This window comes from Vidua chalybeata, chromosome 5, assembly GCF_026979565.1.
Source record: "Vidua chalybeata isolate OUT-0048 chromosome 5, bVidCha1 merged haplotype, whole genome shotgun sequence".
NCBI classification, from domain to species: domain Eukaryota; kingdom Metazoa; phylum Chordata; class Aves; order Passeriformes; family Viduidae; genus Vidua; species Vidua chalybeata.
The window spans coordinates 47,967,676-47,980,386 of NC_071534.1; the positions used below are offsets into that span (position 1 = coordinate 47,967,676).

A 12,711-nucleotide genomic window follows, 5' to 3' on the forward strand; every position below is an offset into this window, starting at 1 on the left:
CCAGAAAAAAAACCAACTTAGAATCCTTGAAAATATTCACAAGATTAAATTATTTTTCTTGCTGGTCCCACCCAGGTCTGCGCAAGAGAGGCCTGTGCCATTACAGAACATTAAATTCCTCTCACTTCATTCTCATTCCAAGCCAGTCAATCTCCTAATGCTTTTGACATAAGTTTTAGTGGACTGCATGTCAAGTAGAGAGCATTATCCCAGTTGTACAGTGATTATTTGGACTGCAGCAGTTATTTCTGAATTAAAGTACTGGTAAATTGCTGACTGTTTTCATACAGATCTCCACTGTGGTTGCTAGATTACTGGGTTTACTCATGAGTCCTAGGGCTGCATATGTACATTATCAAAACAAAACAACATTAGGTACAAAGAAGTGATTCAAAAGATCACACACTGTGAAATCACACCTTGAAAAGCACAGAGAACCTATTTTTTAACTCTGCTCTTTCTTCACTAATGCTCTAATGCTCTCAACATCTACTTTAATATGTTTCTTAAATTTTTCTCCTTGCTGATATTAAAAGCAATGTAGAGCAGAGCTTTTTACTACCTGCCCTAAACTATTAATGATGGTGTAATATATGCTTTGTTTCAACAGACCTAAACACCTACACTTCCTGTGTTCTGAACATTTGGAAGTACTAATATAGTTTGAATTCCCTACAAAATGTTACATAGGCTGTAAGGATTTTGAATAAGAATGAACTTCTGATAAAAATGAAAAGTATTTACTTTTCAAATGTCTGTCACTATATCTGACCTATGTGACAGTAGTTCACTTCTACAACTCACTCATATATTACTTGTTTCATTTTTTTTAATGATTCTTATACGGTCATGAACAAACCTGCTGCTCTTAATGTGATACTTAAAGAAAAAATATTTTCTTATAATGAATAAATACCCTGCTGTCTGTTAATTAAAATTTCATAAAACTAAATTATTACTACAAGAAAAAATTACTTTAAATTGCTGCCATCTTTTTTTTTATTAAATCTTACCTTCTCCATAATGAACAAATAGTTGTCATTAAATGATAGTTCATAAGAATAGCTATGATTTTTTTTAAGTTATGCTTTATGAACAAAGATATAATTTGGTTTACAAATTCTTTCAGAGGAATCTAGACCTCTTGTATGTAGGAAGGACCTAGTCATACATTTTAACTGAACTTCTAAAAGATTGTTATAAAAAGTAGGCTTCTGCCATTAGGGTACTCTGAAAAGCAATAGAAACACAGCCAGAAAATTCCCTAGTTTAAGTAATTCTTAAGTGATCACCCAAAACCAGACAGTTTCATGAAATTATAAATTTGGGTGCAAACACAAGCCAGATAATCCACTCCTCAGAAGCTGTAATTATTTTAATGAGAGATGGAGGAATGTTCTTATTTTCACTTCTCTGATTCTACTAATGCATAACTGTAATTCATTAATTCAGGGTCAGACAATGAGCCTTTGAGCAATTATTCCCATGAGTGGTCTCACAGAATTCAATGTCTTCATTTAACGTGCCATTAAAATGGTACATGGGTGCATTTAACTAAAGTAAACATTAGTTCACTGCAAACACAACAGGTTGCACCGTAAAAAGTGGGAAGATTACTCAGCCATTGAGTAAGCCATTGAGAACACTGAGATAGAAAAATGGCATCATGAATTTATCTTTTTCAAGAAAAGATTTTGCTGAAAAAACATTTGAGCCTTTTATCACATTCTGAAAACCAAGTCAGTCCATTTCAGAATTTCAGAGATTACTCTGCACAATTTGCAAAATCAAGACAATCCCGAGTCAGCAAAATCTAAAAAAGAACTTCTAGGAATACTTAGGAATTATGCTGGAGAATTTTAAAGAGAAAACCAAAATCAGTCAGATATGGAGACAACTTAGTCTCAGATGTAATCTCACTTACTCTATGTTTATGTCGGCCACCACAGCAAGGTACCTTGTGCACATGTCAGAGCTACTATGGGTCCTTGCTGAAGTACAGCACAAACCCAGCACATCTCAGGGAAATTAAATTAAATGTTCTCTCATTCTTGATCATGCCTCCTAGTCCAATACTCTAGTAATACGTATATGTTTGGCTCAGATAAAGAAATTTCATTATGTTTAATGTGATAATGAAAAACTGGATATAAAAAAATATTTTCTACCTGTGTCTCTATCTTTCTCTATTGCACAGCTTATGACCAAAATTTTGCTGGCAGATTTAGGATGTTGCCTGAAAGATGGCATAAAACCCAGTGGCATGAGCTAAATGCCTGAGATCATCTCCATGTGCCTAATTCTTTTGTATATTTTTAAAGTGCACAGTGCTAAAAGAGAAGACAGCAGAAGCAGAGACACTGCTCAATTTCCTCACTCCGATGCAGTTTGCCTGCCTTGTTGAAGACAGGCTTTATTTTGCCACAATATTGAACAGAGCGATTTGGAAATGTGTGCTACTCCCTGGCTTACCTATCAGCCTGCTGATTTCCTCAGCACAAATGAAAATCCAAATACGATTACTTGTCCCAGAGGCACTTCAAGAGTCCCAAATCTTTGCAAGTACAATATTATCAAGTCTAAAAGATATTGCATATTTCCTTCCTCATTGAGAGTAGGATATTTAATAAGTTTTAGAGGCCAATGTCCTTCAAGGCTAAAGATAAAGGCTAATGAACCTGGAATTAGGACAGATTAATATCATCCAATTTGAAAAGGTTTTGAGGGAGTATGACTTCAGCTCAAAATCCAGAATTCATGCCTCTCATCACCATCCCACGCTATCATACCTGAAATTATCCTCCCCCACCTCACATTAATTTGAGCCAAAATATTAATTCACTCCTCAGGGACCATTTCTTTGCTATATTCTGTACAGAGATATGTGTAAGTCAGTCCAGTTGCATTAGTTCTGTAGTTAGCATGTAAATATCAGGTGTTCATGGAAATGTTAATTGGCATTAATGCTGGACTGTATAGTGGACAACATAGAGGAGTAGAGATCATGTCTCCTAAGGTATTTCTGGAGCCAGTGAAGTTCTTTAAGTCGGAAAAAGATGTTTCTCCAGAGGGCGATAAAGAGCAAGCACCTGACTATATTTTGACATGAACTTGATGGATTGTCAAAGCCTGTGAAAATCCTCCTGCCTTCGTCAGGTTCAAGTTCCCCTTCATGGGTGTACAGTTTAAAGCCCTGAGGACAAACAGTTCTGGACATCAGCTAGGGTAGAGAGGACAACATATATCCTTCTGTAAAGTGCATTATAAGTACTGATGTGTATTACTTTCATAAATAATAACACTCTGTGTGTTTTTGTGTCCAGAAAAGCTCCATCCTTCCTCTTCAAATATGTAAGATATATGGAAACATAACTAGCTTTTGTTAGTCCTTTCACATTTATTCACAAAGAGACACCATAAAATTGGCGTTTGTTACATTAATTCTTGTGAAGAAGTAACATTCCTCTTATTTGTCCTTGAAATTATTCAACTAAATGCAATTTGTCTGAATGAAAATCCAGAACTAGAGCTTTGCTTCAGGATAAGACACTGGAGAAACCACTGTACCATAGAAACTGTTACATGGGGATGTTTTGACCTTTTTTTTTAGTTGAGGTAGAAGGATCTTTAAGCAAGGCTTTAAAAGGCCTTCTAGAGTCCAGAGACTTTTTATTCTTATTATTTTTAGCACTGCACAGACATCAGTACCTCCAATGGGTTATGCAACAAGCATTTTGCTGGGCTAGAACCCCACATGCTATTCAGACCATTTAAAACAGCTATGTCTCACCACACTGGTGCCCTTCTCTTTAATAATTATTGACAAAAAGGCAATCAGCTGAAGAGAAAGGAGAACAGTCCACTGATACTATTCCTTAGTTTCTGAATTGTGATGTGCTTGAACCACTCAAAGAAGCTTTCTAGTATAAAAAGCAAGATGAAATTCAACAAAATACTTACAGTTCTTTGCATTAATAAAGGAGTTTCAGAACAACCTATCCCTTCATCATTAAAATTTGATTCCATATTGATTATGTCTTCAATAACTTCTTCCATCTGATAAAATAATATTTTAAGAGAAATCACTACAAATAATAATGGAAAAAAGTTATTTTTAAAATACAGAGGAATTAATCTTGAATATCTATATCAGCAGTAAAACTGAATTTCAGAACTTTATATCTTACTATTCAAACACTTCTATACAATATTCACATTTTTTACTTCTTGTGAAAATAGTTGTGGTTTAGCAAGGCACATCTTTCTCTTAAACATCAGCCCACGCCCCTATTTTAACACCTTATTGCAGCACCACAATCAGATGGCAGGAGTGCATTTTTAAGCTGTAACTGTGACCTGTCATCTTGATCAAATGTATCATATCCACAGTGCATTGCTGCATTGGTGCAGGAAGTCTGAGAGGAACCTGTGGTTCTGCAACTCTATGAATCACTCAAGGTTTGATGTTACATGCTGCTCTCTTCAGCAGGTAGAGGTTTCTTTTTTTAGCAGAACACTGGATACTTTTACAGACAGCTTTTGATCTAAGTCTCACTTTTGATCTAATCTGAGCCAAAAACTACTGAGACAGATGGAATAACTCAATAATTACTTGGTATGAAACAATGAGTACTTTGAAGACCTATAGATACATATAGATTTGGACATGGCCCAGCATAGCTCATACATTCATTCCTCTCCCTCTCTAAAACCAGAGAATACAGAACTACTGTGCCAGTATTTGTGCCCAGACTTATCTAGGAAAGCACCATCAGGGCCAAAATGATACCAAGAAATGCTGGCAATTAAATAATATGAAGGAGTGCCGTTTATTGCACCAACCTGGGTGTTTGGTCTATATTATTTACTAATATATCTAAAGCCTATTCTCAACCACAGGGCACACCCACATTAAGAAATTACATGATGATAGTTATCCCCTTGAGTCTGAGATGAGATTATGCAAATCATTGCAAAGCTGCCAGGATCTTGCCAGTGCCAGGTATCACCCTCCCAGTCTTCACCAGGCGCTCTCTTGCGCACCAGTACTGAGAGTGGTACAGGGCAGGCTTCTGATCAGAGACCCAAAAGGCCTGAGAACAGTTTCAGCACACTGCACTTTGCCACCATGGAGGTGGTCACATAGGTGTCCACAAAGACCATTTAAAATAGTATTTTAAAGTAGCTCAAGCAATCCATAAATCTGACTTAAAATGTCAGTTGTCAATGCAGAAGGAATGGAGATGCCCCAGATGAACTCTCCAGGAAGCTTTATGGGCTCCCTCATGCTTAGCTACATTACCGCCAAATGCTCGAATGAGTCATGGTGTATTTGTAAGATTCTTCTGTTCTATTAAAGTTCAAGACATGCTACAGCATCTTCATTTCTCATTTCTGTAGGAATTCCCCTTTTACTTAATAGACAGTCTCTTTTGAAATCTATTGAAGTATTAAAAGCTGTAATGACCTACATCTCACACTGGCTAAGAATCTGATATTGTATTGTAGCTGAACCTCTATTAAAATCAATGGTGGCACTAAAGTTGGCACATCTTTGCCAATTTACTCAAGATAACCCACATAAAAATATAGCAGCTAACTGAAAAATGAATGAGTGATTTTTTCAGTTACATATTGAAGGTAATCTGTATTTAACATTTTTTTATGCAGCTAGGTTAATACCTTTAGACAGAAACAATTCCCATCTGAAAAAAGGATGTTTTTCTTTGCAAAGTGCGTATTCAGAAAATGTACAGCAACATATGACGTATATGTAAAAAGATTGCAACAGTACATTTTCTCTGGAAGCAGTCTAAAAGCTTGATGCTGTAGTAAGCTATTCACAGGCACACGAGGGAGCAACCCACATAATTCAAAAGGATACAGAAAGCAAATGCCATAACCCCTTGAAAGTTAAGAAAGTCATGTCTCGCCCACTTCTAGTGCAAGGTGGGTGATGTAATATTTTTGTAGAAGTAGACAGAGCCCAGTTCCCCTTTCTTTACCCAGCTCCACCCTACCGCATTTTCGTGTTCGCCCCCAAGGGCCAGCAGTTTGGTGACAGGGCTTTCCGGAGTGCCAGCGCTGCTCACTGGAGGCATGTGTCCGTTCCGGAGAATGGAGGTCACTCCCACGGGCTGGATTGTATGAGAGTGGGACAGTGAGAGCGTCTGGCTGGACAGCTTGGTATCGAGGGTCACGTACTGCTTCACCTGGTGCCTCTGGCTCTGATGTATGTGGTATCTAGACTGATTTTCCAAGTGTGTTTGTACCTGGGAAGGAATAGAAATAATTACTGAAGTTTCAAGTTGCTAGTATCAGTATTTATATATATGCTCACTTAAAAATATTTCAAAAACAGAATTAGAAAAGATAACTATGTTCCTGAGAAAAGACCAGAAATATGCTACACATTTTTCTCAATTAAAAGTGATCTCTCTTGAGATCACTTCAATCAAATCCACATGCATATATGAACTCTAAAATTAATATTCACTCTTTTGTACATGAAAGAGTAAATAAATGCACAGAGAAATATCATCCAACCAATTTTAAATAATAGCAGCAGTAGAAATTCATTCACACCTCAATCCACAATTGTCTCACCTTGTAATAAGTACAGTCACTAAAATGAGGCATTGCTGTACTTAGGCAATAAAGTCCAAGCTGTAGTTCTGAATGACTGCTCACTATCCACAAGCTGTGTGGACTTCTTGAAGTGCCTCTTGAGGACAGATCACTTTTTTAGTGGATTGGGCTTCATAAACTCAGTGGTCCTGCCAAAATGGCTGATTGAATAAGACTTTGGGCCATCCTTTGATTGTAGAGATTGACAGTTGCTACTTCAAACAGCTCCCATTTCAGATCAATGTCACATTCCTGCAATTTAACTACCAGAGGAGCACTGCATACACAAACCTTACTGTCATTTCAGCCCTGTGGCTCTCTTCTGTTCCTATGGCATGACTGGTAACAAATGTCTTGTAATAAATTTTTCTCGAGTGGCCTCTGTAAGCATGATTAATATTTGTTAAATAATAGCAAGAGTTGCTTTGAAAACTTTAAAGACTTTTTTCTGAAAAATATTTAGTCATTTAAGCAAACTTCTTTTTGATTCCCCTAAAATACAAAAGCAGAGATAGATAGCCATAAAAGCAGTTTTCATTTGAAGTCATATTTTCGTACATATTGCAGTACCTACTTTATTTTTAATCATTACAGTATAATTTTAATTATGCTTCTTTAAACTAATTTTCCATTCATATAAAAAAGACTAAGCCATGCAGTAATGAATATGAGATTAATTATTTTGATGTAAACCCTAAAGTTATTAAATAATATTCCATTAAAATATTGGTATAAAATCTTAAATACACTGTTTGGATTTTCCCCTGATTTATGTTAAGAAGGTGTGTATAATATATAAGGTTGCAAAAATTTCATGTATATTTGGGATTTACTTACATCATTATTTGTCTTAACTTAGACTTTTGTGATAGTTTTAGAAAGTGCATAATGCACAGTTAGTTTAAGCTCTGATTTATCATGTGTAAGGATACATGTAAAATCATAAATAATTCAGATACTTATGTGTCTTTTTAGTCCTTCATACTTAAGCTCATATTGAAAATAAGATATTCAAGCATTTTCTTAAATGATATTCCAATTAAATCTATCACATGCTAGTTTAACCATATTATTATCTTTGGACAAAGTCAAATGTATTAAGGGAAAACAAATATATCCCATTGGATGGCTGGAGCAAGGTTTCTCTGTGTATCTTCACTGTCTGCTGCTCTTTTAGAAGCATCCATGGACAATTCATGATTGTGCTGGACTCTGCACTCACGGATTGAATCCACACAGAGTGACACTACCCAGAGCCTTGCAGTACTTAAACTGATGAAGATCTCTTTCCAGCAGTGCAGAACTCTGCAATCAACAGCTTTGAAAACACAGATTCTTTATGTGGCGTAAATGAAAGTTGGATTAACACACAGGTGACAATTGCATTTACTGCATTTTGCCCCTACTCATTTTTTATCTTTAATGAAGCTGATGAACCCTTTGTAACGAGCAATTAATTTCTGCCTTAGAATTTCTACAGGCCTACCTGAAGCATAAAATCAAGAATATCATATACTTTCAAATTAAATGGGAAACATAAGAAAATTGCAGTGTCCAAGATCTATACTACCTTGTTTTAAATGTGCTTTTAATAAGGAATTTCTATAGGTCTGCTACAAGAAAACTGCTGAAAAGTCAATGGCTTGTTTTTTTTTTTTTTTTTCCGTCTGGGCCCCCGATTGCTAGTGGCACACCAAAATCTCTGTGCATCCTGTTTTCTTAGTAAACCACCACAGGGCCATCCCACTGGGCAAAGGGAAGTTCTGTGTAAGACATTGAGCTAACTGCACATTAGGTAAAAAACAGTTTGTCAGAAGTGCTTATTTAGTATGATAATCTTTCAGTGATTATATCCTGTCCTGATCTTACACAGGCAGAAAAAGAATTAAAGCTTTGCTGACACGATCTATGTTGCTGTGGTTTTGCAAACCTCTCCACCCCTTTACTGCACCAGTTACAGTCATTACAAAGCAGAATCTTTGAGGTTAAAAATAGATCTATGCCCTGATTTTCATCTTTATATATTCTAAATAAGTCTACTGCTAAAGTAAAGCACTTTTTAAAATCAAACCACAATGTAAAGACAAAGCAGAATGGGAAAACTATAATCATTTTGTTAATGTACAATAAAAGTGGAGTGGGGGGAGGGGAAATTCATACTATGAGAAAGTAATATTGAGATTGCAAGTCAAGCTGTCTAAACATAGAACTTATTTTTAAAACTGTGCATGTAATATGTGTGAAGTAGGAGTAAAACCTCAAATCCTCATAATTTTATAAAACCAGATAGTCCAGTGTCTTATTCCAAGCATGACTGATTTATTCTCCATTGGGATGTTGCATGATTTCTGTTATCTTTTATCAGTGATATGAAGGTAAGTTTCAACTTAGATTTTCTGAATATTGCAGATGACTTTAATTCTTTTAAGTATTGCAAAAAATTGCAAATGCTAAACTTTAACTTGATTTTGAGTTTCATTTTAATGATGCACAAAGAGCAGTTAAGCACCGGCACAGGTTGCCCCAAGAGGCTGTGGAGTCTCCATCCTTGGAGATTTTCAACACTTTTCTGGACAAGGCCCTGAGAACCTGAAGAAGCAAAAGAAATCTAAAAACATGTAAATTTAAATTGATAATCTACATACAGAAACGCTGAATAACTATTATCAAGTCTGGTGAAAAAAGGATGGTGTCAGGTGAGAAGTTCAGTGAAATAAATGCAAAAAAGCAAAAGACTGAAATATCAGTTCCACATAAAGCAATCTCACAAGTAAAATAACCAAGACAAACATGGACTTAGCTGCTTAGAGACCTGAATCATGGGCATGTTTTAGATCCACAAAATACAATTTTTCTCAGAAAAAAAAACAAAAGTGCGAAAAAAAGATAATCCAGAATAGAAGAATTTTTTTTCCTAATAATCCTAATGTGGTAAACTCCAGCAGTGGAGGTTATTGAAAAACCTCCAGAAATTGAAAAACTTCCATAATTTTTCAATTCAGAATCTTTTGAGGAATTCCCATAATCTGTGACAATATTTTACCAGAGCCTATGTGGAATTTTAAGATTCCGGTGTTGATGTACCTTTTACAGTGGCAGTCCACAACAGTCTGGATATAGGGTTACCTTCTTTTTTTTGTCTCTGTGGGTCAATGAATATTTAATTCTCTGTTTAAAGCAGAAAAGCATGAAGGAAGACCCTGAAATTATTTTCAGGACAGTGCATCCAATAATCTGGCACATCTGTGAAACCTGGATTCACATCTCTGACAAAAATTAAGCAGTGTGATTTGATAAAGCACATCTTCTAGCTCTCAGCAGACCATTTTCTATTAAATGCCTTTCTGCTATCCTATTGTTTTGTGAGATGGATGGCCTTGCTTGTTGGTATACCTGATTTCTATTAATATCTAGCAAAAAGTAGGCCCTCAGTGACCACCTAATGATCCAGACCCTGGCTCAGACAAACCTCAGACACAGCCTGGGACTTAGTGTTGTTCTACTGGTACATCTGCTCTAGCCCATAGTATAGTCGCTTACCCGGCCCTTCCTGCAAAGTGCTCCTGATATCACATCTGCAAAGTGTAACAAGGTGATAAATTTGTGCAGATGAAGTGCTGGTTCTCCTCCCAGACATTGTCTTGCAGCAGCTGTAGCCATGTACTTTAAATACTAATTATCCCAGATTATTTGAGGAATGAAGGACAGCATAAAATCTAACAGTTAATAGATTAGGCACTTCCTTCTAGGTACTGCTTTTGTTTAGTATCTGGCTTTCCTAAACACAGTGAATTTAAAGTCTACTCAGAACCAGAAACTTCAAGCATGAAGGAAATCAAAAGCATCCAACACCAATGCAAATATTATAACTCCACCAGTTCCACAAAGCCAAAACAGAAATCAAAACTTTGAGATGGATTTTGTAATCCGGAAAAAGATTCCAATGCATGGGAAATTGACTGTACCTACTTCTATTTTATATCTCACTGACAAGCCAGTTCTGGGAACAAGAACATAACAGCCTTTCAGAATTACAGATGCATATTCAGACTTCTTCAATTGCTCTTCCTAATTTGAGCACGCACCATCATATTGTAACACTGCAGTACAATTGTGTAATATCTTTTCCCATATTCACACTAAGTTTGCTTTCAATTCGAATATATTGTACAGCAATGGCATACCTAGACTTTCAGTAGTTTATTTACATAAGCGGTTTTACTTCACAATTTGCTGATGGAATTTTTCTTCTGCTAGTAAAAGAAAATATAGCATGTCAAAATTAAGAAAAAATACCTATTTAGGTGGCCTAAAGAAGGAATGAACAATGCCACTGATATTCCATTAAGCAGCAGTGCTACATCTTTCTTGGTGTTCCACTAAGAGCAAGCAGGTGACATCTGTATTCCCAGGCTGCTTAGCCCAACATCATTCCCGAGAGAAATAATAGGAAAACTGAAAAGAGATTCAATTAATAAATTATTAAAATATAGGAATATAATTAATGCTAGTCAACATAGTTCTGTGCAAAATAAGCCTTGTCAAACAAATCTACTCCTGCTCTTTGATGAGATTTTAAGTTAGGTTGCCAAAGATAACGATGTAGGTATAATACACTTCAACTTTTGTGTGCCTTTTGACTTAGTATCACTCAATATTCTAATTAAAAATATAGCACTGCACTGTATCAATAAAGCGTGTTTTAACTGGATTAAGCGTCGGATGACGAACACGCATAAGAGAGTGATCAGCAAAGGCTTGGCATCAGAAAGAGGGGCTGTTCAGTCTTGTATTACTCAATTTTACCCTCAGTGATTTGGGACTAATGAAAATAAACTAAAAAGCATAAATCTTTTTAGGCTAGTGTTCCCAGTCAAAGTAATACAAATCTGCATATACTGGAGAAAAAAATACAGGATGCAACAATGAAGTAAACACCTCAAGCAATGAGTCTGTAAAGAATCTGGGGTCATAAGAAGCCAGCAACTCAGCAGGAGTGTCCCACTGATGCTGTAGGAAGAAAGAAAAAATGGCATATAGAAGGTAGTGAATAGGAGCCTGGCTGTACTCTGCTTTTTTTTATGGCACAGAAGAGATAAATAATGGAAGCCTAAAAATATTTCTACCTTAAATATTTTTGAAACACTGTTGAAAAGTACAAAGTATGTAGAAAAGAACTGTGAAAGTAATTGAAGACTGAGAAAAAGGTATTTCAATGAAAGTTTAAAGAAGCTCAGTTATGTTCTTGTTGTCAGTGTGTGAAAAAAAATTGTGAAATTCCTGGGACATGCTGAATGTGAAAGCTAGCACAAAAAGTGTGTTAAGAGCCACTAGCCACAAACTGAAATGAAACATAGCAGAAATTGTGTGCATAAACAGTGAAGTACTCAAAAGGAAGTGCTCTAACTACTGTTGTCTTCAAACAAACCATCAATGACTTTCTGGGAGAGACAGAGTATCCAAATCCAAGGTATACTTTTATCAAACATATTTTTGAACTCAAAGCTGATTACTAAGGTAATAATTGAATGCAATACAAAAGTCCATGATTTTAGAGGAATTAGAATGAGTGGTCTAATAACTCTTGCTGTGTTTAGATTTTATGGGGTTTTGGACCTGAGAGCTGGCTATTTTAATGGCAACCTTTGAGGTAAATTAACTCTGAATTTAATAAATGCTTAAATTTCTGCTACAAAATAATATGCTTAAAGATGATCATAGTATAGTGGACAGAACTCAGCAGACTTCAATAAAGTTTGCCATTTGCGCTGGATATTAATTTGTTTCAGTGTTTTTAATAGCTTTTGAAGAAAAATTTTTCACCCTGATAGGATTGCATCATTTATCATCAATCCTGATCACAACACCTCTCTGCAAATGAGTGATGGGACTTCATGTTCTTTTCAGCCACTGTACTAGAAAATAAGCATTTAATTATCCCTTCTTAATTATTAAAATGTTCTGTAAGTACCCAGAAATTTTAATTCCATTTTAAGATAAGAAACACAGTCACAACACAGACTATTTTTGCTCTGTATCTTAGGACTTTCAAATGTATTTTAAGGGTCAGGGGAAAAAAAATCA

General features: G+C 35.8%; 1 protein-coding gene across 1 annotated transcript in view; it reads right to left on the bottom strand.

Moving 5' to 3' along the window:
* Positions 1–12,711, bottom strand: part of TFEC (transcription factor EC) — a 90,683-nt gene that overhangs the window by 28,110 nt on the left and 49,862 nt on the right. Inside the window, exons 2-3 of the mRNA XM_053942884.1 lie at positions 6,021–6,272; positions 3,961–4,056 (exon numbers count right to left, since the gene is read on the bottom strand). Coding sequence (XP_053798859.1) covers positions 3,961–4,056; positions 6,021–6,272 — 348 coding nt within the window. The remainder of the gene's footprint in view (positions 1–3,960; positions 4,057–6,020; positions 6,273–12,711) is intronic.